This window comes from Oncorhynchus gorbuscha, linkage group LG08, assembly GCF_021184085.1.
Source record: "Oncorhynchus gorbuscha isolate QuinsamMale2020 ecotype Even-year linkage group LG08, OgorEven_v1.0, whole genome shotgun sequence".
NCBI lineage: Eukaryota > Metazoa > Chordata > Actinopteri > Salmoniformes > Salmonidae > Oncorhynchus > Oncorhynchus gorbuscha.
The window spans coordinates 62,267,845-62,293,102 of NC_060180.1; the positions used below are offsets into that span (position 1 = coordinate 62,267,845).

General features: G+C 53.6%; 1 protein-coding gene across 1 annotated transcript in view; it reads left to right on the top strand.

Moving 5' to 3' along the window:
• LOC124041946 (chromodomain-helicase-DNA-binding protein 7-like) overlaps nt 1–25,258 on the top strand; it is a 144,424-nt gene that overhangs the window by 66,943 nt on the left and 52,223 nt on the right. Inside the window, 1 exon segment of the mRNA XM_046360141.1 lies at nt 24,982–25,037. Coding sequence (XP_046216097.1) covers nt 24,982–25,037 — 56 coding nt within the window.

Genomic DNA, 25,258 nt, shown 5'->3' on the forward strand with positions numbered 1-25,258 from the left:
TTCTTTTGTCACGAACCGGCTCAAAGCCCGTAACAAAGGGAGACAACGTGGAGATAAGGAGTAGCAAAATATATATTTATTAACTAAAGCAACTAAGTATAATATACAATGGTGTGTGTAATCAGTAATCAGTAGTGTAAGTGAGTGTTTTGCATGCATGAATGTGATGATGCAGGGTGATGAAAGGTGCCAAAGCAAACAAACAAAAGGCCACCAAAAACCACAACACAATCTACAAAAGGTGTCTGCATGGAGAGAGTCTCTTCCATGAATGTTGAAGAGGTCTATTTATCCTGGGAGACACCTGGCCCAGGTGTTTCCCATGTAGCTGACGACCCTCCCAACTCCGCCCACCGGCATCCTAATAAGGAAACAAGAACAAAGAGAGAATACGGCAGACAGAGTGGGAGGGTCATCACACTTTAATAAAATGTAGTGCAGAGACTTGATTTAGTTGGTGTGAATGTAGTGCAGAGACTTGATTTAGTTGGTGTGAATGTAGTGCAGAGACTTGATTTAGTTGGTGTGAATGTAGTGCAGAGACTTGATTTAGTTGGTGTGAATGTAGTGCAGAGACTTCATTTAGTTGGTGTTTTCTAATATGCTTGAGACATATTTGCATATTGCATTATAGTCAATGGCAAGTGATGACCCAGCAAAATGTCCACGATAATGAAAAAGGCACCATGTAAAAATGGGTGAGGTGACACTTTAAACGTCCAGGTTCTTCATGGTGACTATCTGTTGTTTCCAGTGAAGGGTGGTAGTGTAGTTCTAGTAATGGTTGTGTAGAGAGGTAAAGTAGGGGATGAGAAAAGGAGAAGAGCATTCCAGCTTGCTTTGTGTTCCTACAAAAACCAGCCGGTCTTGTATGTTACATTACACTTCAGACGGTGTATGTGTGGTGAGAGGTGTGTGTGGTGAGAGGTGTGTGTGGTGAGAGGTGTGTGTGGTGAGAGGTGTGTGTGGTGAGAGGTGTGTGTGGTGAGAGGTGTGTGTGGTGAGAGGTGTGTGTGGTGAGAGATGTGTGTGTGGTGAGAGATGTGTGTGTGGTGAGAGATGTGTGTGTGGTGAGAGATGTGTGTGTGGTGAGAGATGTGTGTGTGGTGAGAGATGTGTGTGTGGTGAGAGATGTGTGTGTGGTGAGAGATGTGTGTGTGGTGAGAGATGTGTGTGTGGTGAGAGATGTGTGTGTGTGTGTGGTGAGAGGTGTGTGGTGTGTGTGTGTGGTGAGAGGTGTGTGGTGTGTGTGTGTGGTGAGAGGTGTGTGGTGTGTGTGTGTGGTGAGAGGTGTGTGGTGAGAGGTGTGTGGTGAGAGGTGTGTGGTGAGAGGTGTGTGTGGTGAGAGGTGTGTGGTGAGAGGTGTGTGTGGTGAGAGGTGTGTGTGTGTGGTGAGAGGTGTGTGTGTGTGAGGTGTGTGTGGTGAGAGGTGTGTGGTGTGTGTGTGGTGAGAGGTGTGTGTGTGTGTGTGAGTGGTGTGTGGTGTGTGGTGTGTGGTGAGAGGGTGTGTGTGTGGTGAGAGGGTGTGTGTGTGTGGTGAGAGGTGTGTGTGTGTGGTGAGAGGTGTGTGTGTGTGTGGTGAGAGGTGTGTGTGTGTGGTGAGAGGTGTGTGTGTGTGGTGAGAGGTGTGTGTGTGTGGTGAGAGGTGTGTGTGTGTGGTGAGAGTGTGTGTGTGTGTGGTGAGAGGTGTGTGTGTGTGTGGTGAGAGGTGTGTGTGTGTGGTGAGAGGTGTGTGTGTGGTGAGAGGTGTGTGTGTGAGAGGTGTGTGTGTGTGGTGAGAGGTGTGTGTGAGAGGTGTGTGTGTGTGTGTGTTGAGAGGTGTGTGTGTGTGTGTGGTGAGAGGTGTGTGTGGTGAGAGGTGTGTGTGTGTGTGTGTGGTGAGAGGTGTGTGGTGTGTGTGTGTGGTGAGAGGTGTGTGTGTGTGTGTGGTGAGAGGTGTGTGTGTGTGTGTGTGTGGTGTGTGGTGTGTGGTGAGAGGTGTGTGTGTGGTGAGAGGTGTGTGTGTGGTGAGAGGTGTGTGTGTGGTGAGAGGTGTGTGTGTGTGTGTGTGGTGAGAGGTGTGTGTGTGTGTGTGGTGAGAGGTGTGTGTGTGTGTGTGGTGAGAGGTGTGTGTGTGTGTGGTGAGAGGTGTGTGTGTGTGTGGTGAGAGGTGTGTGTGTGTGTGTGAGAGGTGTGTGTGTGTGTGGTGAGAGGTGTGTGTGTGTGTGGTGAGAGGTGTGTGTGTGTGTGGTGAGAGGTGTGTGTGTGTGTGGTGAGAGGTGTGTGTGTGTGTGGTGAGAGGTGTGTGTGTGTGTGGTGAGAGGTGTGTGTGTGTGTGGTGAGAGGTGTGTGTTGAGAGTGTGTGTGTGTGTGTGTGTTGAGAGGTGTGTGTGTGTGTGTGGTGAGAGGTGTGTGGTGAGAGGTGCGTGTGTGTGTGCGTGTGGTGAGAGGTGTGTGTGCGTGTGGTGAGAGGTGCGTGGGGCGAGAGGTGCGAGAGGTGCGTGGGGCGAGAGGTGCGTGGGGCGAGAGGTGCGTGGGGCGAGAGGTGCGTGGGGCGAGGGGTGCGTGGGGCGAGGGGTGCGTGGGGCGAGGGGTGCGTGGGGCGAGGGTGCGTGGGTGAGAGGTGTGCGTGGGTGAGTGAGAGGTGTGCGTGTGGGTGAGAGGTGTGTGTGTGTGGGTGAGAGGTGTGTGTGTGTGTGTGTGGGTGAGAGGTGTGTGTGTGTGGGTGAGAGGTGTGTGTGTGTGTGTGTGGGGTGAGGTGTGTGTGGGTGAGAGGTGTCTGTGTGTGTGGGTGAGAGGTGTGTGGGTGAGAGGTGTGGGTGAGAGGTGTCTGTGTGTGGGGTGAGAGGTGTCTGTGTGTGTGGGGTGAGAGGTGTGTGTGTGTGTGGTGAGAGGTGTGTGTGTGTGTGGTGAGAGGTGTGTGTGTGTGTGGTGAGGTGTGTGTGAGGTGAGGTGTGTGTGTGTGTGGGGTGAGAGGTGTGTGTGGTGAGAGGTGTGTGGTGTGTGTGTGTGGTGAGAGGTGTGTGGTGTGTGTGTGTGGTGAGAGGTGTGTGGTGAGAGGTGTGGTGTGTGTGTGTGTGTGTGTGTGGTGTGTGTGTGTGGTGAGAGGTGTGGTGTGTGTGTGGTGAGAGGTGTGGTGTGTGTGTGTGGTGAGAGGTGTGTGGTGTGTGTGGTGAGGTGTGTGTGTGTGTGAGAGGTGTGTGTGTGTGGTGAGAGGTGTGTGGTGAGAGGGTGTGTGTGTGTGTGTGGTGAGAGGTGTGTGTGTGTGTGTGTGGTGAGAGGTGTGTGGTGTGTGTGTGGTGAGAGTGTGTGTGTGTGTGTGTGGTGAGGTGTGTGTGTGGTGAGAGGTGTGTGTGTGTGTGGTGAGAGGTGTGTGTGTGTGTGTGTGTGGGTGAGAGGTGTGTGTGTGTGGTGAGAGGTGTGTGTGTGTGTGGGGTGAGCGGTGTGTGTGTGGGGTGAGAGTGTGTGTGTGTGTGTGTGGTGAGAGGTGTGTGTGTGTGGTGAGAGGTTTGTGTGTGTGGGGTGAGAGGTGTGTGTGTGTGTGGGGTGAGGTGTGTGTGGGTGTGTGTGTGTGGGTGAGAGGTGTGTGTGTGGGTGAGAGTGTGTGTGTGTGGGGTGAGAGGTGTGTGTGTGTGGTGAGAGGTGTGTGTGGTGAGAGGTGTGTGTGTGTGTGGTGAGGTGTGTGTGGGGAGAGGTTTGTGTGTGTGGTGAGGTGTGTGTGGGGAGAGGTGTGTGTGTGTGGGGAGAGGTGTGTGTGTGTGTGGGAGAGAGGTGTGTGTGTGTGTGAGAGGTGTGTGTGTGTGGTGAGAGGTGTGTGTGTGTGTGGTGAGAGTGTGTGTGTGTGTGCGTGTGGTGAGAGGTGTGTGTGTGTGTGTGTGTGTGTGTGTGTGTGGTGAGGTGTGTGTGTGTGGTGAGAGGTGTGTGGTGTGTGTGTGGTGAGAGGTGTGTGGTGAGAGGTGTGTGGTGTGTGTGTGGTGAGAGGTGTGTGTGTGGTGAGAGGTGTGTGGTGTGTGTGTGGTGAGAGATGTGTGGTGTGTGTGTGTGTGGTGAGAGGTGTGTGTGTGTGGTGAGAGGTGTGTGTGTGTGTTTGTGTGGTGTGTGTGTGGTGAGAGGTGTGTGTGTGTGTGGTGAGAGGTGTGTGTGTGGTGAGAGGTTTGTGTGTGTGTGGTGAGAGGTGTGTGTGTGTGTGTGTGTGGGTGAGAGGTGTGTGTGTGTGGGTGAGAGGTGTGTGTGTGTGGGTGAGAGGTGTGTGTGTGTGGGTGAGAGGTGTGTGTGTGTGGGTGAGAGTGTGTGTGTGTGTGTGTGTGTGTGTGGTGAGAGGTTTGTGTGTGTGTGGTGAGAGGTTTGTGTGTGTGTGTGTGTGTGTGGGTGAGAGGTGTGTGTGTGGGTGAGAGGTGTGTGTGTGTGGGTGAGAGGTGTGTGTGTGGGTGAGAGGTGTGTGTGTGTGGGGTGAGAGGTGTGTGTGTGTGTGGTGAGAGGGTGTGTGTGTGTGTGGTGAGAGGTGTGTGTGTGTGTGGTGAGAGTGTGTGTGTGTGGTGAGAGTGTGTGTGTGTGTGTGGTGAGAGGTGTGTGTGTCGTGTGAGGTGAGAGTGTGTGTGTGGTGAGAGGTGTGTGTGTGGTGAGAGATGTGTGTGTGGTGAGAGATGTGTGTGTGTGTGGTGAGAGGTGTGTGTGTGATGAGAGGTGTGTGGTGTGTGTGTGGTGAGAGGTGTGTGTGGTGAGAGGTGTGGTGTGTGTGTGGTGAGAGGTGTGGTGTGTGTGGTGTGTGTGTGTGGTGAGAGGTGTGTGTGGTGTGTGTGTGGTGAGAGATGTGTGGTGTGTGTGTGGTGAGAGGTGTGTGTGTGTGGTGAGAGGTGTGTGGTGTGTGTGTGGTGAGAGGTGTGTGGTGAGAGTGTGTGGTGTGTGTGTGGTGAGAGGTGTGTGTGTGGTGAGAGGTGTGTGGTGTGTGTGTGGTGAGAGATGTGTGTGGTGAGAGGTGTGTGTGTGGTGAGAGGTGTGTGTGTGTGTTTGTGTGGTGTGTGTGTGGTGAGAGGTGTGTGTGTGTGTGGTGAGAGGTGTGTGGTGAGAGGTGTGTGTGTGTGTGGTGAGAGGTGTGTGTGTGTGGTGAGAGGTGTGTGTGTGTGTGGTGAGAGGTGTGTGTGTGGTGAGAGGTGTGTGTGTGTGGTGAGAGGTGTGTGTGTGTGGTGAGAGGTGTGTGTGTGTGGGTGAGAGGTGTGTGTGTGTGTGGTGAGAGGTGTGTGTGTGTGTGGTGAGAGGTGTGTGTGTGTGGGGTGAGAGGTGTGAGTGTGTGTGTGTGTGGTGAGAGGTGTGTGTGTGTGGTGTGTGTGTGTGTGGTGAGAGGTGTGTGTGTGTGTGGTGAGAGGTGTGTGTGTGTGGTGAGAGGTGTGTGTGTGTGGTGAGAGGTGTGTGTGTGTGTGGTGAGAGGTGTGTGTGGTGAGAGGTGAGAGGTGTGTGTGTGTGTGGTGAGAGGTGTGTGTGTGTGTGGTGAGAGGTGTGTGTGTGTGGTGAGAGGTGTGTGTGTGTGTGGTGAGAGGTGTGTGTGAGGTGAGGTGTGTGTGAGGTGAGGTGTGTGTGTGTGTGTGAGGTGAGGTGTAGGTGTGTGTGTGTGTGAGGTGAGGTGTAGGTGTGTGTGTGTGTGTGGTGAGAGTGTGTGTGTGTGTGTGTGGTGAGAGGTGTGTGTGTGTGTGTGTGTGTGTGTGTGTGTGTGTGTGTGTGTGTGTGTGTGTGTGTGTGTGTGTGTGTGTGTGTGTGTGTGTGTGTGTGTGTGTGTGAGGTGTGTGTGTGTGTGTGTGGTGAGAGGTGTGTGTGTGTGTGTGTGTGTGTGGTGAGAGGTTTGTGTGTGTGTGGTGAGAGGTGTGTGTGTGTGGTGAGAGGTGTGTGTGGTGAGAGGTGTGGGTGAGAGGTGTGTGTGTGGGTGAGAGGTGTGTGTGTGTGAGAGTGTGTGTGTGTGAGAGGTGTGTGTGTGTGGGTGAGGTGTGTGTGTGTGGTGAGAGGTGTGTGTGTGTGGGTGAGAGGTGTGTGTGTGTGGGTGAGAGTGTGTGTGTGTGTGGTGAGAGGTGTGTGTGTGGGTGAGAGGTGAGAGGTGAGAGGTGTGTGTGTGGTGAGAGGTGTGTGTGTGTGTGTGTGTGTGTGTGAGAGGTGTGTGTGTGTGTGGTGAGAGGTGTGTGTGTGTGGGGTGAGAGGGTGTGTGTGTGGGGTGAGTGTGTGGGTGAGAGGTGTGTGTGTGTGGGTGAGAGGTGTGTGTGTGTGGGGTGAGAGGTGTGTGTGTGTGTGGTGAGAGGTGTGTGTGTGTGGGGGTGAGAGGTGAGAGGTGAGAGGGTGTGTGTGTGGTGAGAGTGTGTGTGTGTGTGTGTGTGTGGTGTGTGTGTGTGTGGTGAGTGTGTGTGTGTGTGGTGAGAGGTGTGTGTGTGTGGGGTGAGAGGTGTGTGTGTGTGGGTGAGAGGTGTGTGTGTGTGGGGTGAGAGGTGTGTGTGTGTGTGGTGAGAGGTGTGTGTGTGTGGGGTGAGAGGTGAGAGGTGAGAGGTGTGTGTGAGAGGTGTGTGTGGTGAGAGGTGTGTGTGGTGTGTGTGTGGTGAGAGGTGTGTGTGTGTGTGTGTGGTGAGAGGTGTGTGTGTGTGTGTGTGGTGAGTGGTGTGTGTGGTGTGTGGTGAGAGGTGTGTGTGTGGTGAGAGGTGTGTGTGTGGTGAGAGGTGTGTGTGTGTGTGGTGAGAGGTGTGTGTGTGTGGTGAGAGTGTGTGTGTGTGTGGTGTGTGGTGTGTGTGTGTGTGGTGAGAGGTGTGTGTGTGTGTGGTGAGGTGTGTGTGTGTGTGTGGTGAGAGGTGTGTGTGTGTGTGGTGAGAGGTGTGTGTGTGTGTGTGGTGAGAGGTGTGTGTGTGTGGTGAGAGGGTGTGTGTGTGTGTGGTGAGAGGTGTGTGTGTGTGGTGAGAGGTGTGTGTTGTGAGGTGTGTGTGTGTGTGAGAGGTGTGTGTGTGTGTGTGTGTGTGTGTGTGTGAGAGTGTGTGTGTGTGTGTGGTGAGAGGTGTGTGTGTGTGAGGTGTGTGTGGTGGTGTGTGGTGAGAGGTGTGTGGTGAGTGTGTGTGTGTGTGTGGTGTGTGTGTGTGTGGTGAGAGGTGTGTGTGTGGTGAGAGGTGTGTGTGTGGTGAGAGGTGTGTGTGTGGTGAGAGGTGTGTGTGTGTGGTGAGAGGTGTGTGTGTGTGTGGTGAGAGGTGTGTGTGTGTGTGAGAGGTGTGTGTGTGTGTGGTGAGAGGTGTGTGTGTGTGTGGTGAGAGGTGTGTGTGTGTGTGGTGAGAGGTGTGTGTGTGTGTGGTGAGAGGTGTGTGTGTGTGTGGTGAGAGGTGTGTGTGTGGTGAGAGGTGTGTGTGTGTGTGGTGAGAGGTGTGTGTGTGTGTGTGGTGAGAGGTGTGTGTGTGTGTGGTGAGAGGTGTGTGTGTGTGTGTGTGTGTGTGTTGAGAGTGTGTGTGTGTGTGTGTGGTGAGAGGTGTGTGGTGAGAGGTGTGGTGTGTGTGTGGTGAGAGGTGTGTGCGTGTGGTGAGAGGTGCGTGGGGCGAGAGGTGCGTGGGCGAGAGGTGCGTGGGCGAGAGGTGCGTGAGAGGTGCGTGAGAGGTGCGTGGGGCGAGAGGTGCGTGGGGGCGCGAGGGGTGCGTGGGGGAGAGGGGTGTGGGGGGGCGAGGGTGTGCGAGGGGTGCGTGAGAGGTGTGCGTGGGTGAGTGAGAGGTGTGCGTGTGTGGGTGAGAGGTGTGTGTGTGTGGGTGAGAGGTGTGTGTGTGTGTGTGTGTGTGTGTGTGTGTGTGTGTGTGTGTGAGAGGTGTGTGTGTGTGTGTGTGGGGTGAGGTGTGTGTGGGTGAGAGGTGTCTGTGTGTGTGGGTGAGAGTGTGTGTGGGTGAGAGGTGTGGGTGAGAGGTGTGTGTGTGTGGGTGAGAGGTGTCTGTGTGTGTGGGGTGAGAGGTGTGTGTGTGTGTGGTGAGAGGTGTGTGTGTGTGTGGTGAGAGGTGTGTGTGTGGTGAGAGGTGTGTGTGTGTGTGTGTGGTGTGAGGTGTGTGTGGTGTGAGGTGTGTGAGTGTGTGTGTGTGTGAGGTGTGTGTGTGTGTGTGTGTGTGGTGAGAGGTGTGGTGTGTGTGTGGTGTGTGTGTGTGGTGTGTGTGTGGTGAGAGGTGTGTGTGTGTGTGGTGAGAGGTGGTGTGTGGTGTGAGAGTGTGTGTGTGTGGTGAGAGGTGTGTGTGTGTGTGGTGAGAGGTGTGTGTGTGTGGTGAGAGGTGTGTGTGTGTGGTGAGAGGTGTGTGTGTGTGGTGAGAGGTGTGTGTGTGTGTGTGGTGAGAGGTGTGTGTGTGTGTGTGTGTGTGTGTGGTGAGAGGTGTGTGTGTGTGTGTGTGGTGAGAGGTGTGTGTGTGTGTGTGTGGTGAGAGGTGTGTGTGTGGTGAGAGTGTGTGTGTGTGGTGAGAGGTGTGTGTGTGTGTGTGTGGGTGAGAGGGTGTGTGTGTGGGTGAGAGGTGTGTGTGTGTGTGGGGTGAGAGTGTGTGTGGGGTGAGAGGTGTGTGTGTGTGTGTGTGGTGAGAGGTTTGTGTGTGTGGTGAGAGGTTTGTGTGTGTGGGGTGAGAGGTGTGTGTGTGTGTGTGGGGTGAGGTGTGTGTGGGGTGTGTGTGTGTGGGTGAGAGGTGTGTGTGTGTGTGGGGTGAGAGGTGTGTGTGTGAGAGGTGTGTGTGGTGAGAGTGTGTGTGGTGTGTGTGTGTGGTGAGAGGTTTGTGTGTGTGGTGAGGTGTGTGTGGGGAGAGGTGTGTGTGTGTGGGTGAGAGGTGTGTGTGTGTGGGGAGAGGTGTGTGTGTGTGTGTGAGAGGTGTGTGTGTGTGTGGTGTGTGTGTGTGTGTGTGGTGTGTGTGTGTGTGTGTGTGTGGTGAGAGGTGTGTGTGTGTGTGTGTGTGTGTGTGTGGTGAGGTGTGTGTGTGTGGTGAGAGGTGTGTGTGTGTGTGTGGTGAGAGGTGTGTGGTGAGAGGTGTGTGTGTGTGTGGTGAGAGGTGTGTGTGTGGTGAGAGGTGTGGTGTGTGTGTGGTGAGAGATGTGGTGTGTGTGTGTGTGGTGAGAGGTGTGTGTGTGTGGTGAGAGGTGTGTGTGTGTGTTTGTGTGGTGTGTGTGTGGTGAGAGGTGTGTGTGTGTGTGGTGAGAGGTGTGTGTGTGGTGAGAGGTTTGTGTGTGTGTGGTGAGAGGTGTGTGTGTGTGTGTGTGGGTGAGAGGTGTGTGTGTGTGGTGAGAGGTGTGTGTGTGTGAGGTGAGTGTGTGTGTGTGTGGTGAGAGGTGTGTGTGTGTGGGTGAGAGGTGTGTGTGTGTGTGTGTGTGTGTGTGGTGGTGAGGTTTGTGTGTGTGTGGTGAGAGGTTTGTGTGTTTGTGTGTGTGTGGTGAGAGGTTTGTGTGTGTGTGTGTGAGAGGTGTGTGTGAGAGTGTGTGTGTGTGGGTGAGAGGTGTGTGTGTGTGTGTGGTGAGAGGTGTGTGTGTGTGTGAGAGGTGTGTGTGTGTGTGGTGAGTGTGGTGTGTGTGTGGTGAGAGGTGTGTGTGTGTGTGTGGTGAGTGTGTGTGTGTGTGAGAGGTGTGAGAGGTGTGAGGTGTGTGTGTGTGTGGTGAGAGGTGTGTGTGTGTGTGTGTGGGTGAGAGGTGTGTGTGTGTGGTGAGTGTGTGTGTGGTGAGAGGTGTGTGTGTGTGTGAGGTGTGTGTGTGGTGAGAGTGTGTGTGTGTGTGGTGAGAGGTGTGGTGTGTGTGGTGTGTGTGTGTGGTGAGAGGTGTGTGTGTGTGTGGTGAGAGATGTGTGTGTGTGTGTGGTGAGAGGTGTGTGTGTGTGGTGAGAGGTGTGTGTGTGTGTGTGGTGAGAGGTGTGTGGTGAGAGTGTGTGTGTGTGTGTGGTGAGAGGTGTGTGTGTGGTGAGAGGTGTGTGGTGTGTGTGTGGTGAGAGATGTGGTGAGAGTGTGTGTGTGTGGTGAGAGGTGTGTGTGTGTGTTTGTGTGGTGTGTGTGGTGAGAGGTGTGTGTGTGTGGTGAGAGGTGTGTGAGGTGTGTGTGTGTGTGTGTGTGGTGAGAGGTGTGTGTGTGTGGTGAGAGTGTGTGTGTGTGTGTGTGGTGAGAGGTGTGTGTGTGTGGTGAGAGGTGTGTGTGTGTGTGTGAGTGTGTGTGTGTGTGGGTGTGAGTGTGTGTGTGTGGTGAGTGTGTGTGTGTGTGTGTGTGTGTGGGGTGTGAGGTGAGAGGTGTGTGTGTGTGAGAGGTGTGTGTGTGTGGTGAGAGGTGTGTGTGTGTGTGGTGAGTGGTGTGTGTGTGGTGAGAGGTGTGTGTGTGGTGAGAGGTGTGTGTGTGTGAGGTGTGTGTGGTGAGAGGTGAGAGGTGTGTGTGTGTGAGGTGAGAGGTGTGTGTGTGTGTGGTGAGAGGTGTGTGTGTGTGGTGAGAGGGTGTGTGTGTGGTGAGAGGTGTGTGTGTGTGTGGTGAGAGGTGTGTGTGTGTGTGTGAGGTGAGGTGAGGTGTGTGTGTGTGAGGTGAGGTGTAGGTGTGTGTGTGTGTGTGAGGTGTAGGTGTGTGTGTGTGTGTGGTGAGAGGTGTGTGTGTGTGTGTGGTGAGAGTGTGTGTGTGTGTGTGTGTGTGTGTGTGTGTGTGTGTGTGTGTGTGTGTGTGTGTGTGTGTGTGTGTGTGTGTGGTGAGAGGTGTGTGTGTGTGTGTGTGGTGAGAGGTTTGTGTGTGTGTGGTGAGAGGTGTGTGTGTGTGGTGAGAGGTGTGTGGGTGAGAGGTGTGGGTGAGAGTGTGTGTGTGGGTGAGAGGTGTGTGTGTGAGAGGTGTGTGTGTGTGTGGTGAGAGGTGTGTGGGTGAGAGGTGTGTGTGTGTGGGTGAGAGGTGTGTGTGTGTGTGGTGAGAGGTGTGTGTGTGGGGTGAGAGGTGTGTGTGTGTGTGGTGAGAGGTGTGTGTGTGTGGGGTGAGGTGAGAGGTGAGAGGTGTGTGTGTGTGGTGAGAGGAGGTGTGTGTGTGTGTGTGTGTGTGTGTGTGGTGAGAGGTGTGTGTGTGTGGTGAGAGGTGTGTGTGTGTGGGGTGAGAGAGTGTGTGTGGGGTGAGAGGTGTGTGTGTGTGGGTGAGAGGTGTGTGTGTGTGGGTGAGAGGGTGTGTGTGTGTGGGGTGAGAGGTGTGTGTGTGTGTGGTGAGAGGTGTGTGTGTGTGGGGTGAGAGAGGTGTGTGTGTGTGGTGAGAGGTGTGTGTGTGTGTGTGTGTGTGGTGAGAGGTGTGTGTGTGTGTGGTGAGAGGTGTGTGTGTGTGTGGTGAGAGTGTGTGTGTGTGGGTGAGAGGTGTGTGTGTGGGTGAGAGGTGTGTGTGTGTGTGGGTGAGAGGTGTGTGTGTGTGGTGAGAGGTGTGTGTGTGTGGGGTGTGGTGAGAGGTGAGGTGTGTGTGTGTGGTGAGAGGTGTGTGTGTGTGTGTGTGTGTGGTGAGAGGTGTGTGTGTGTGTGGTGAGAGGTGTGTGTGTGTGTGGTGAGAGGTGTGTGTGTGTGGGGTGAGAGGTGTGTGTGTGTGGGGTGAGAGGTGTGTGTGTGTGTGTGAGAGTGTGTGTGTGTGTGGTGAGAGTGTGTGTGTGTGTGGTGAGAGGTGTGTGTGTGTGAGGTGAGAGGTGTGTGTGTGAGAGAGGTGTGTGTGTGAGGTGAGAGGTGTGTGTGTGTGAGAGAGGTGTGTGTGTGTGTGGTGAGAGGTGTGTGTGTGTGTGAGAGGTGTGTGTGTGTGGTGTGTGAGAGGTGTGTGTGTGTGGTGAGAGGTGTGTGTGTGGGGTGTGTGTGGTGAGAGTGTGTGTGTGTGTGTGTGAGAGGGTGTGTGTGTGTGTGTGGTGAGTGTGTGTGTGTGTGTGGTGAGAGGTGTGTGTGTGTGTGTGTGGTGAGAGGTGTGTGTGTGTGTGGTGAGAGGTGGTGTGTGTGTGGTGAGAGTGTGTGTGTGTGGTGAGAGGTGTGTGTGAGTGTGAGGTGTGTGTGTGTGTGAGTGGTGAGAGTGTGTGTGTGTGTGTGGTGAGAGTGTGTGTGTGTGTGGTGAGTGTGTGTGTGTGTGTGGTGAGAGGTGTGTGTGGTGAGAGTGTGTGTGGTGAGAGGTGTGTGTGGTGAGAGTGTGTGTGTGTGTGGTGAGAGTGTGTGTGTGTGTGGTGAGAGGTGTGTGGTGAGAGGTGTGTGTGTGTGGTGAGAGTGTGTGTGTGTGTGTGTGTGTGTGTGGTGTGTGTGTGTGTGTGTGTGTGTGTGTGTGTGTGGTGTGTGTGGTGAGTGTGTGTGTGTGTGTGTGTGGTGAGAGGTGTGTGGTGAGAGGTGTGTGTGTGAGTGTGTGTGTGTGTGGTGTGAGGTGTGTGTGTGTGTGTGTGTGTGTGTGTGTGTGTGTGTGGTAAGAGTGTGTGTAAGAGGTGTGTGTGTAAGATGTGTGTGTGGTAAGAGGTGTGTGTGTGTGGTGAGAGGTGTGTGTGTGTGGTGTGGTGTGTGTGTGTGGTGAGAGGTGTGTGTGTGTGTGGTGAGGTGTGTGTGTGTGTGGTGAGTGTGTGTGTGTGTGTGAGAGGTGTGTGTGGTGAGAGGTGTGTGTGTGTGTGTGTGTGGTGAGAGGTGTGTGTGTGGTAAGAGGTGTGTGTGTGTGGTAAGAGGTGTGTGTGTGTGGTAAGAGGTGTGTGTGTGTGGTAAGAGGTGTGTGTGTGTGTGTGGTAAGAGGTGTGTGTGGTAAGAGGTGTGTGGTGTGAGAGGTGTGTGTGTGTGTGGTAAGAGGTGTGTGTGTGTGTGTGTGGTAAGAGGTGTGTGTGTGTGTGAAGAGGTGTGTGTGTGTGGTGAGAGTGTGTGTGGTGAGAGGTGTGTGTGGTGAGAGGTGTGTGTGGTGAGGTGAGAGGTGTGTGTGTGTGTGAGAGTGTGTGTGGTGAGAGTGTGTGTGTGTGTGTGAGAGGTGTGTGTGTGTGTGGTGAGAGGTGTGGTGTGTGTGGTGAGAGGTGTGTGTGTGTGTGTGGTGAGAGTGTGTGTGTGTGTGGTGAGAGGTGTGTGTGTGTGTGTGTAAGAGTGTGGTAAGAGGTGTGTGTGGTAAGATGTGTGTGTGGTGAGAGGTGTGTGTGTGTGTGGTGAGAGTGTGTGTGTGTGGTGAGAGGTGTGTGTGTGTGGTGAGAGGTGTGTGTGTGTGTGGTGAGAGGTGTGTGTGTGTGTGGTGAGAGGTGTGTGTGTGTGTGGTGAGAGGTGTGTGTGTGTGGTGAGAGGGTGTGTGTGTGTGTGTGTGTGTGAGGGTGTGTGTGTGTGGTAGAGAGTGTGTGTGTGTGTGGTAAGAGGTGTGTGTGTGTGGTAAGAGGTGTGTGTGTGGTAAGAGTGTGTGTGTGTGTGTGGTAAGAGGTGTGTGTGTGTGTGGTAAGAGTGTGTGTGTAAGAGGTGGTGTGTGTGTGTGTGGTGTGTGTGTGTGTGGTAAGAGGTGTGTGTGTGTGTGGTAAGAGGTGTGTGTGTGTGTGTGGTAAGAGGTGTGTGTGTGTGTGTGTGGTAAGAGGTGTGTGTGGTGAGAGGTGTGTGTGTGAGAGGTGTGTGTGGTGAGAGGTGTGTGTGGTGAGGTGAGGTGTGTGTGTGTGTGGTGTGTGTGTGGTGAGAGGTGTGTGTGTGTGTGGTGAGAGGTGTGTGTGTGTGGTGAGAGTGTGTGTGTGTGTGGGTGAGAGGTGTGTGTGTGTGTGTGTGTGTGTGTGTGTGTGTGTGTGTGTGTGTGTGTGTGTGTGTGTGTGTGTGTGTGTGTGTGTGTGTGTGGTGAGAGGTGTGTGTGGTGAGGGTGTGTGAGGTGTGTGTGTGTGTGTGGTGAGAGGTGTGTGTGTGTGTGGTGAGAGGTGTGTGTGTGTGTGTGTGTGGTGAGAGGTGTGTGTGTGTGTGTGTGTGTGTGTGTGTGTGTGTGTGTGTGTGTGTGTGTGTGTGTGTGGTGTGTGTGTGTGTGGTAAGAGGTGTGTGTGGTAAGAGGTGTGTGTGGTAAGAGGTGTGTGTGGTAAGAGGTGTGTGTGGTGTGTGAGAGGTAAGTGTGTGTGTGGTGAGAGTGTGTGTGTGTGTGGTGAGAGTGTGTGTGTGTGTGGTGAGAGTGTGTGTGTGTGTGGTGAGAGGTGTGTGTGTGTGGTGAGAGTGTGTGTGTGTGTGGTGAGAGGTGTGTGTGGTGAGAGAGTGTGTGTGGTGAGAGGTGTGTGTGTGTGAGAGGTGTGTGTGTGTGGTAAGAGTGTGTGTGTGTGGTAAGAGGTGTGTGTGTGTGGTAAGAGGTGTGTGTGTGTGTGTGGTAAGAGTGTGTGTGTGTGTGTGTGGTAAGAGGTGTGTGTGTGTGTGGTAAGAGGTGTGTGTGTGTGTGGTAAGAGGTGTGTGTGTGTGTGGTAAGAGTGTGTGTGTGTGTGGTAAGAGGTGTGTGTGTGTGTGGTAAGAGGTGTGTGTGTGTGTGTAAGGTGTGGAGAGGTGTGTGTGTGTGTGGTAAGAGGTGTGTGTGGTGAGAGGTGTGTGTGGTGAGAGGTGTGTGTGTGGTGAGGTGAGAGGTGTGTGTGTGTGTGGTGAGAGGTGTGTGTGTGTGTGAGAGGTGTGTGTGTGTGAGAGGTGTGTGTGTGTGTGAGGTGAGAGGTGTGTGTGTGTGTGGTGTGAGGTGTGTGTGTGTGAGGTGTGTGTGTGAGAGGTGTGTGTGTGTGAGAGGTGTGTGTGTGTGTGAGGTGAGAGGTGTGTGTGTGTGGGGTGAGAGGTGTGTGTGTGGGGTGAGAGGTGTGTGTGTGGGGTGAGAGGTGTGTGTGTGTGTGTGTGTGTGTGTGTGTGTGTGGGGTGAGAGGTGTGTGTGTGTGTGTGTGTGTGTGTGGGGTGAGAGGTGTGTGTGTGTGGGGTGAGAGGTGTGTGTGGGGTGAGAGGTGTGTGTGTGTGGGGGGTGAGAGGTGTGTGTGTGTGGGGTGAGAGAGTGTGTGTGTGGGGTGAGAGGGTGTGTGTGTGTGTGTGTGTGTGGTGAGAGGTGTGTGGGGTGAGTGTGGGGTGAGAGGTGTGTGTGTGTGTGGGGTGAGAGGTGTGTGTGTGTGGGGTGAGAGGTGTGTGTGTGTGGGGTGAGAGTGTGTGAGAGGTGTGTGTGTGTGTGGTGAGAGGTGTGTGTGTGTGTGGTGAGAGGTGTGTGTGTGTGTGGTGAGAGGTGTGTGTGTGTGGGGTGAGAGGTGTGTATGTGTGGGGTGAGAGGTATGTGTGTGTGGGGTGAGAGTGTGTGTGTGTGTGGTGAGAGGTGTGTGTGTGGGGTGAGAGGTGTGTGTGGGGTGAGAGGTGTGTGTGGGGTGAGAGGTGTGTGTGTGGGGTGAGAGGTGTGTGTGTGTGGGGTGAGAGGTGTGTGTGTGGGGTGAGAGGTGGGTGAGAGAGGTGTGTGTGTGTGGTGAGAGGTGTGTGGGGGGTGAGAGGTGTGTGTGTGTGGGGTGAGAGGGGGGTGAGAGGTGTGTGTGTGTGTGTGGGGGGTGAGAGCTGTGTGTGTGTGGTGAGAGGTGTGTGTGTGTGTGTCTGTGGTGAGGTGTGTGTGTGGTGTGGTGAGAGGTGTGTGTGTGTGTGTGGTGAGAGTGTGTGTGTGTGTGGTGAGAGTGTGTGTGGTGTGTGGTGAGAGGTGAGAGGTGTGTGTGTGGGGTGAGAGGTGTGTGTGTGGGGTGAGAGGTGTGTGTGTGGGGTGAGAGGTGTGTGTGGGGTGAGAGGTGTGTGTGTGGGGTGAGAGGTGGGTGAGAGAGGTGTGTGTGTGGGGTGAGAGGTGTGTGTGTGTGGTGAGAGGTGTGTGGGGTGAGAGGTGTGTGTGTGGGGTGAGAGGGGGGTGAGAGGTGTGTGTGTGTGTGTGGGGGGTGAGAGGTGTGTGTGTGTGTGTGTGTGTCTGTGGTGAGGTGTGTGTGGTGTGGTGAGAGGTGTGTGGTGTGGTGAGAGTGTGTGTGGTGAGGTGTGTGTGTGTGTGTGTGGTGAGGGTGAGAGGTGTGTGTGTGTGTGTGTGTGTGTGTGTGTGTGTGTGTGTGTGTGTGTGTGTGTGTGTGTGTGTGTGTGTGTGTGTGTGTGTGTGTGAGGGTGTGTGTGTGTGAGGGGTGTGTGTGTGTGAGTGTGTGTGTGTGTGAGGTGTGTGTGTGTGTGTGAGGTGTGTGTGTGTGTGGTGTGTGTGTGTGTGTGTGTGTGTGTGAGAGGTGTGTGTGTGAGAGGTGTGTGTGTGAGAGAGGTGTGTGTGTGTGAGAGAGTGTGTGTGTGTGTGGTGAGAGGTGTGTGTGTGTGAGAGGTGTGTGAGGGGTGAGAGGTGTGTGTGTGTGTGGTGAGAGGTGTGTGTGTGTGTGGTGAGAGGTGTGTGTGTGTGTGGGGGTGAGAGGTGTGTGTGTGTGTGTGGGGTGAGAGGTGTGTGTGTGTGTGGGGTGAGAGGGTGTGTGGTGAGAGGTGTGTGTGTGTGTGGTGAGAGGTGTGTGTGTGAGAGAGGTGTGTGTGTGTGTGGTGAGAGGTGTGTGTGTGAGAGGTGTGTGTGTGTGGGGTGAGAAGTGTGTGTGTGTGGGGTGAGAGGTGTGTGTGTGTGTGTGGTGAGAGGTGTGTGTGTGTGGGGTGAGTGAGTGTGTGTGAGAGAGAGGGTGTGTGTGTGGTGAGGGGGTGTGTGTGTGAGAGGTGTGTGTGTGGTGAGATTGTGTGTGTGTGTGTGGGGTGAGAGGTGTGTGTGTGTGTGGGGTGAGAGGTGTGTGTGTGTGTGTGGGGTGAGAGGTGTGTGTGTGTGTGTGTGGGGTGAGAGGTGTGTGTGTGTGGGGGGTGAGAGGTGTGTGTGTGTGTGGGGTGAGAGTGTGTGTGTGTGTGTGTGTGGGGTGAGAGGTGTGTGTGTGTGTGGGGTGAGAGGTGTGTGTGTGGGGTGAGAGGTGTGTGTGTGTGTGTGGGGTGAGAGGTGTGTGTGTGTGTGTGTGTGTGTGTGTGTGGGTGTGTGGGGTGTGAGGTGTGTGTGTGGGGTGAGAGGTGTGTGTGGTGAGAGGTGTGTGAGGGGTGAGAGGGTGTGTGTGTGTGTGAGAGAGGTGTGTGTGTGTGGGGTGAGAGGTGTGTGGGTGTGTGTGTGTGTGGTGAGAGGTGTGTGTGTGTGGGGTGAGAGAGTGTGTGTGTGGGGGTGAGAGAGTGTGTGTGTGTGGGGTGAGAGAGTGTGTGTGAGGTGAGAGAGTGTGTGTGTGTGGGGTGAGAGTGTGTGTGTGAGAGAGAGGTGTGTGTGTGTGGTGAGGGGGTGTGTGTGTGTGAGAGGTGTGTGTGTGGTGAGATGTGTGTGTGTGTGTGTGGGGTGAGAGGTGTGTGTGTGTGTGTGGGGTGAGAGGGTGTGTGTGTGTGTGTGTGTGTGGGGTGAGAGGTGTGTGTGTGTGTGTGGGGTGAGAGGTGTGTGTGTGTGTGTGGGGTGAGAGGTGTGTGTGTGTGTGTGTGTGGGGTGAGAGGTGTGTGTGGGGTGAGAGGTGTGTGTGTGTGTGTGGGGTGAGAGGTGTGTGTGTGGGGTGAGAGTGTGTGTGTGTGTGTGTGTGTGTGTGTGTGTGTGTGTGTGTGTGTGTGTGTGTGTGTGTGTGTGTGTGTGTGTGTGTGTGTGTGTGTGTGTGTGTGTGTGTGTGTGTGTGTGTGTGTGTGTGTGTGTGTGTGTGTACGTGGTGTGTGGGGTGTGTGTGTGTGTGTGTGTGTGGGGTGAGAGGTGTGTGTGTGGGGTGAGAGGTGTGTGAGGGGTGAGAGGTGTGTGTGTGTGTGTGAGAGAGGTGTGTGTGTGTGGGGTGAGAGGTGTGTGTGTGTGTGTGGTGAGAGGTGTGTGTGTGTGGGGTGAGAGAGTGTGTGTGTGGGGTGAGAGAGTGTGTGTGTGAGGTGAGAGTGTGTGTGTGTGGGGTGAGAGTGTGTGTGTGAGAGAGAGGTGTGTGTGTGTGGTGAGGGGGGGTGTGTGTGTGAGAGGTGTGTGTGTGGTGAGATTGTGTGTGTGTGTGTGTGGGGTGAGAGGTGTGTGTGTGTGTGTGGGGTGAGAGGTGTGTGTGTGTGTACGTGGTGAGAGGTGTGTGTGTGTGTGTACGTGGTGAGAGGTGTGTGTGTGTGTACGTGGTGAGAGGTGTGTGTATACGTGGTGAGAGATGTGTGTGTATACGTGGTGAGAGATGTGTGTGTATACGTGGTGAGAGGTGTGTGTGTATACGTGGTGAGAGTGTGTGTGTATACGTGGTGAGAGGTGTGTGTGTGTGTATACGTGGTGAGAGGTGTGTGTGTGTGTATACGTGGTGAGAGGTGTGTGTGTGTGTATACGTGGAGAGGTGTGTGTGTGTGTGTGTGTGTGTGTGTGTGTATACGTGCTGAGTTGTGTGTGTGTGAGGGGTGTGTGTGTATACGTGCTGAGGTGTGTTTGTATACGTGCTGAGAGGTGTGTGTGTGTGTGTATACGTGGTGAGTTGTGTGTGTGTGAGGGGTGTGTGTGTATACGTGCTGAGGTGTGTTTGTATACGTGCTGAGAGGTGTGTGTGTGTGTGTATACGTGGTGAGAGGTGGGTGTGTGTAGGGAGAGGTGGGGTTTGTGTGAGTGACCTGGGTGGAGTTTGTGCGTGAGTGATGGAGAGGTGTGTTTTGTGTGGTGGTTGTGTGTTAGTGAGTGGGTTTGGTTGGTGTGTGTGTGGAGAGAGAGAGATGTGTGAGTGGTGTACTATTTTCTGTGTATGTCTGTATGGGGAGTGAGTGGGGTTTGTGTGTGAGCGCTGTGGGCTTGTGTGAGTGAGTGTCGTATTTTGTGTGTGTGAGTGGTGTTTGTGTGTGTGATTGGGGGGGGTGGAGTGTGAGAAATGGGGGTATGTGGAGAGGGGATGTGTGTATGAGGATGTGTGTGTGAATGAGTGGGGTTTGTGAGTGGGGGAGGGATGTGGAGAGGGGGGGGGGTTTGGACATGGGTGGTGTGTGGAGTGAGGGGTGCTATGTACGACGGGCTGGTGCCGAGTGAGGGGATGTAGAGGGTATGTGAGTGAGTGGTGTTTTTGTGTGTGAATGAGTGGGGAATTTTGTGTTAGTCGGGTTTGTGTATGTGAGTGGTGTTTTTGTGAGTGGTGTTTTTGTGAGTGGTGTTTTTGTGAGTGGTGTTTTTGTGAGTGGTGTTTTTGTGAGTGACTGGGATATTTTGTGTGTGTGTGTGTGTGTGTGTGTGTGTGTGTGTGTGTGTGTGTGTGTGTGTGTGTGTGTGTGTGTGTGTGTGTGTGTGTGTGTGTGTGTGTGTGTGAGTAATTGAGTGGGGTGAGTGAGTGGGGTATTTTGAGTGAGTGGTGTGTTTGAGAACTGTGTGGTTTGAGTGAGTGTGGTTTGATAGTGTGTTTGGGGTTTGAGTGAGTGTTTGGGGTTTGAGAGGGGTGTGTGGAGTGAGGGGGTGTGGAGTGAAAGAGGTGTGTGTGTGTGGAGGAGAGAGGGGGCTTTGGGCAGGGGGAGTGGTTAGAGATTGGGGGGGGTGGATAGAGAGGAGGGTTGTGTGTGAGAGGAGTTTGAGTGTGTGGGGTTTGTGAGTGTGTGTGTGTGGACATGTGGAGTGAGAGAGGGGGGTGTGGAGAGAGGGGGTCTGTGTGGAGGGAGAGGGGGCTGTGGACAGAGGGGAGGTGGAGTGAGAGACTGTGTGTGGTGTTTGTGTGTGTGAGTGGGGGCTATGTATGTGAGTGAGTGGGGTATGTGTGAGTGATTGAGTGAGTGTCGTATTTTGTGTGAGTGGTGTGTGTGTGTGAGATTGGGGTTTGTGTGAGTGGTGGTTTGTGGAGTGAGAGTGGTGGGTGTGTGTAGATTGATGGGGGGTGTGTGGTGAGAGATGGGGGGGGGGTCTGTGTGTAGATGGAGAGGGAGGGGTGTGGAGAGAAGGGTTGTTGTTGGTTGTGTGATTCATGTCTTCGTGTGAGTGATTTGTTTGAGTTTGTGTGATTGAGTGTGTGGGGTTTGAGTGAGTGTGAGGTTTGTGGGTGGGCTTGAGTGGGTGTGTGTGAGGAGATGGGTTTTGGACATGGGTGGTGTGTGTGTGAGGAGTGAGAGGGGGTGGAGAGAGGGGGGTGTGGGCGGGTGTATGTGTGTGTAGAGTGAGAGAGGGGGTGTGGATTGAGAGGAGGTATGGGCAGGGTGGAGTGGGGAGGTGTAGAGAGAGTGGAGTGAATGATTGGGGTTTGTGTGTGTGCTGTGTGTGATGAGTGAGTGGGGTTTGTGTGTGTGGGGGTTGTGGAGTGAGAGAGGGGTGGGTGTGGGTAGAGGGGTGTGTATGTGGAGTGAGGGGGGTGTGTGAGTGAGTGGGGTGGAGTGAGAGGGGGATGAGGGTGTGTGTGGAGTGTGAGAGGTATGGGTGTGGGTGTGGGTGTGTAGGGAGAGGTGTGATGTTTGTATAAGTGAGTGGTGTGTTTGTGTGAGAGTGGTGTGTATGTGAGTGACTGAGTGGGGTCTGTGTGAGTGGGGTTTGAGTTAGTGGGGTTTGTGGGTGTGTGTGGAGGGTTGTGGGGAGAGGGGTGGGGGTGGATTGATGGTGGGAGGGTGTTGAGTGAGAGATGGGTGTGTGTGGAGAGAGGAGGGTTGTGTGGAGAGGGTGTGTGTATGGAGTGAGAGAGGGTGTGTGGAGAGAGGGGGGGGGGGGTGTATGTGACTGGGTGGGGTTTGTGTGAGGGAGAGGTGTGTGTTAGATGGGTGTTTGTGTGTGAGAGAGCGGTATGTGCGTGCGTGAGGTGGGTATGTAAGGGGTGTGTGTGTGTGTGCGGGAGAGGTGTGTGTACAGGAGAGTTGTGCGGGAGTGGGAGAGAGTGTGTGTGTGTGTGTGTGTGCAGGAGTGGGAGAGAGGTGGGGGGGTTGTTTTTTCACACCCTTTGAAAAAGCTGCTCCAAAATAAAGCTTGGTTCACCTCTGCCAAGAACTATATGAACACTCACACAGGCTGTCTGGCGGGCAGGACTCAAAGTAAGGTAGCTGTGAATGGGTAACCCCCTACACACACACCCTTCCAGAGGAAACGCTGGCGTCTGTCGTAGCGCTGTGGTTTTGGCAGGAAGCCAGGCCTTGGGTCAGCTCTCTGAATGGAACTGTGTGTGTCTGTGAGCGTGCACAGTGTAGCGGGCCCACGTGCGTCTGTGAGCGTGCACAGTGTAGCGGGTGAGCGTGCACAGTGTAGCGGGCCCACGTGCGTCTGTGAGCGTGCACAGTGTAGCGGGCCCACGTGCGTCTGTGAGCGTGCACAGTGTAGCGGGCCCACGTGCGTCTGTGAGCGTGCACAGTGTAGCGGGCCCACGTGCGTCTGTGAGCGTGCACAGTGTAGCGGGCCCACGTGCGTCTGTGAGCGTGCGTCTGTGAGCGTGCACACAAGAAGTGGTATACACTGTCCAATGAAATGCTTACTGGCAGGTTCCTTATTGACAAGTCGACAACAATAAAAAGTAATAGAAGAATTTCAACACAAAGTAAATGGCTCAGTAGAATAGAATCAACATTTTAGCACAAGTATAATGCAGGAAGTCATAGAATATAGTCCAACATTTCCACGTATCATGGAAAGGGCATAGGGTCCATGGATAAGGGCTTCATGAGTCATCGTACAGCACCATGTGGAGATGGTTGGTATTGGGGGTTATTGATCTTACAGCACCATGTGGAGATGGTTGGTGGGGGTGGTTATTGACCGTACAGCACCATGTGGAGATGGTTGGTAGGGGGGGGGGTTGTTGATCTTACAGCACCAGGTGGGGGGAGGGGGTATTGATTTTTCAGCACCATGTGGAGATGGTTGGTGGGGGGGTTATTGATCTTACAGCACCATGTGGAGATGGTTGGTGGGGGGGGGTATTGATCATACAGCACCATGTGGAGATGGTTGGTGGGAGGGGGGTATTGATCATACAGCACCATGTGGAGATGGTTAGTGGGGGGGTATTGATCTTTCAGCACCATGTGGAGATGGTTGGTGTGGGGGGGGGGTTACTGATCATACAGCACCATGTGGAGATGGTTGGTAGGGGGGTTATTGATCTTACAGCATCATGTGGAGATGGTTGGTGGGGGGTTATTGATCTTACAGCACCATGTGGAGATGGTTGGTGGGGGGGTTACTGATCATACAGCACCATGTGGAGATGGTTGGTAGGGGGGTTATTGATTGTACAGGACCATGTGGAGATGGTTGGTAGGGGGTGGTTATTGACCGTACAGCACCATGTGGAGATGGTTGGTGGGGGTGGGGGGGGGGGGGGGTTATTGATCGTACAGGACCATGTGGAGATGGTTGGTAGGGGGGGGTTATTGACTGTACAGGACCATGTGGAGATGGTTGGTAGGGGGGTTATTGATCTTACAGCACCATGTGGAGATGGTTGGTAGGGGGGTTATTGATCTTACAGCACCATGTGGGGGGGTGGGTGTTGATCTTACAGCACCATGTGGAGATGGTTGGTGGGGGGGGTTATTAATCTTACAGCACCATGTGGAGGGGGGTGGGTGTTGATCTTACAGCACCATGTGGAGATGGTTGGTAGTGGGGGGTTATTGATCTTACAGCACCAGGTGGGAGGGGTGGTATTGATTTTTCAGCACCATGTGGAGATGGTTGGTGGGGGTTATTGATCTTACAGCACCAGGTGGAGATGGTTGGTGGGGGGGGATTACTGATCATACAGCACCATGTGGAGATGGTTGGTAGGGGGGGGGTTATTGATCTTACAGCATCATGTGGAGGTGGTTGGTAGGGGGGTTATTGATCTTACAGCACCATGTGGAGATGGTTGGAAGGGGGTTATTGACCGTACAGCACCATGTGGAGATGGTTGGTAGGGGGGTTATTGATCTTACAGCACCATGTGGAGATGGTTGGTGGGGGGGGGGGTTATTGATCTTACAGCACCATGTGGAGATGGTTGGTAGGGGGGGTATTGATCTTACAGCACCATGTGGAGGTGGTTGGTAGGGGGTGTTATTTATCGTACAGCACCATGTGGAGATGGTTGTTAGGGGGGTGATCTTACAGCACCATGTGGAGATGGTTGGGGGGGGGGGGTATTGATCATACAGCACCATGAGGAGATGGTTGGTAGGGGGGGGTATTGATCTTTTCAGCACCATGTGGAGATGGTTGGTAGGGGGGGGTTATTGATCGTACAGGACCATGTGGAGATGGTTGGTAGGGGGGATGGTTATTGATCGTACAGCACCATGTGGAGACGGTTGGTAGGTGGGGGGTATTGATCGTACAGGACCATGTGGAGATGGTTGGTAGGGGGGTTATTGATCTTACAGCACCATGTGGAGATGGTTGGTGGGGTGGGGAGGTATTGATTGTACAGCACCATGTGGAGAGAGGTTGGTAGTGGGGGTTATTTATCTTACAGCACCATGTGGAGATGGTTGGGGGGGTATTGATCTTACAGCACCATGTGGAGATGGTTGGTAGTGGGGGGTTATTGATCTTACAGCACCATGTAGTGATGGTAGGGGGGTATTGATCTTACAGCACCATGAGATGGTTGGTAGGGGGGGGTTGTTGATCTTACAGCATCATGTTGAGATGGTTGGTGGGGGGTTATTGATATTACAGCACCATGTGGAGATGGTTGGTCGGGGAGGCGGGGGGGGTTATTGATCTTACAGCACCATGTGGAGATGGTTGGTGGGGGGGTATTGATCTTACAGCACCATGTGAAGATGGTTGGTATTGGGGGTTATTGATCTTACAGCACCATGTGGAGATGGTTGGTAGGGGGGTGTTATTGATCGTACAGCACCATGTGGAGATGGTTGGTGGGGGGGGGTTATTGATCTTACAGCACCATGTGGAGATGGTTGGTGGGGGTGGGGTGGTATTGATCTTACAGCACTATGTGGAGATGGTTGGTGGGGGGGGTATTCATCGTACAGCACCATGTGGATGGTTGGTGGGAGGGGGGTTATTGATCTTACAGCACCATGTGGAGATTGGTTAGTGGGGGTTATTGATCTTACAGCACCATGTGGAGATGGTTGGTAGTGGGGGTTATTGATCTTACAGCACCATGTGGAGATGGTTGGGGGGGGTATTGATCTTACAGCACCATGTGGAGATGGTTGGTAGTGGGGGTTATTGATCTTACAGCACCATGTGGAGATGGTTTGGGGGGTATTGATCATACAGCACCATGTGGAAATGGTTGGTAGTGGGGGTTATTGATCTTACAGCACCATGTGGAGATGGTTGGGGGGGTATTGATCTTACAGCACCATGAGGTGATGGTTTGGTGGAGGGGGGTGTTATTGATCGTACAGCACCAGGTGGAGATGGTTGGTAGGGGGTTATTGATCGTACAGCACCATGTGGAGATGGTTGGTGGGGGGTGGTATTGATCTTACAGCACCATGTGGAGATGGTTGGTGGTGGGGGGTAGTATTCATCGTACAGCACCATGTGTAGATGGTTGAGGGGGGGGGTATTGATCTTACAGCACCATGTGGAGATGGTTGGGGGTGGGTTATTGATTGTACAGGACCATGTGGAGGTGGTTGGTAGGGGGTATTGATCGTACAGCACCATGTGGAGATGGTTGGTAATGTGGGGTTATTGATCGTACAGCACCATGTGGAGATGGTTGGTGGGGGGGTTATTGACCATACAGCACCATGTGGAGATGGTTGGTAGGAGGGGGTTATTGATCTTACAGCACCATGTGGAGATGGTTGGTAGGGGGGTTATTGATTGTACAGGACCATGTGGAGGTGGTTGGTAGGGGGGGGGGGGTTATTGATCGTACAGCACCATGTGGCGATGGTTGGTAGGGGGGCTATTGATCGTACAGCACCATGTGGAGATGGTTGGGAGGGGGGGGGGTATTGATCTTACAGCACCATGTGGAGATGGTTGGTAGAGGGGGTTATTGATCGTACTGCACCATGTGGAGATGGTTGGTGGGGGGGTTATTGTCAGTGTTTTGTTATTGTCTCCTAAAATATATAGAACTCTGCCATAAGATGTTTGTTAGATGACTACTTTGTTAGAAAACGGTGGCCTTGATTTTATATTTTTTTTGAGAAACATTCAAACTCACCCATCTGCTGACTCTAATCAACAACTGACACAAATGTAACTTTTTCCAAAGATGGAATCGGGAGAGAAAATGGAAGTGGAAGAATTCTATGTCAAATTCAAGAGCTTGTGAGTACCAACACGACTGTGGCTTTGGTTCACCGTGTCATTTTATTTCCTCCAGCTTCGGGGGAAATGGTGGATTAATGTGAAATCAAATAAACACACTGTAAACCAAAGGTTTAATGTTTGGACCGAAGAGGAAATTGTATAATGCTGTACACTAGCACATTTGGTTTTGTGATGGTGTCTGTGTTTTGCATTGTCTTTTTGTGAGGTGTGTTTATGGT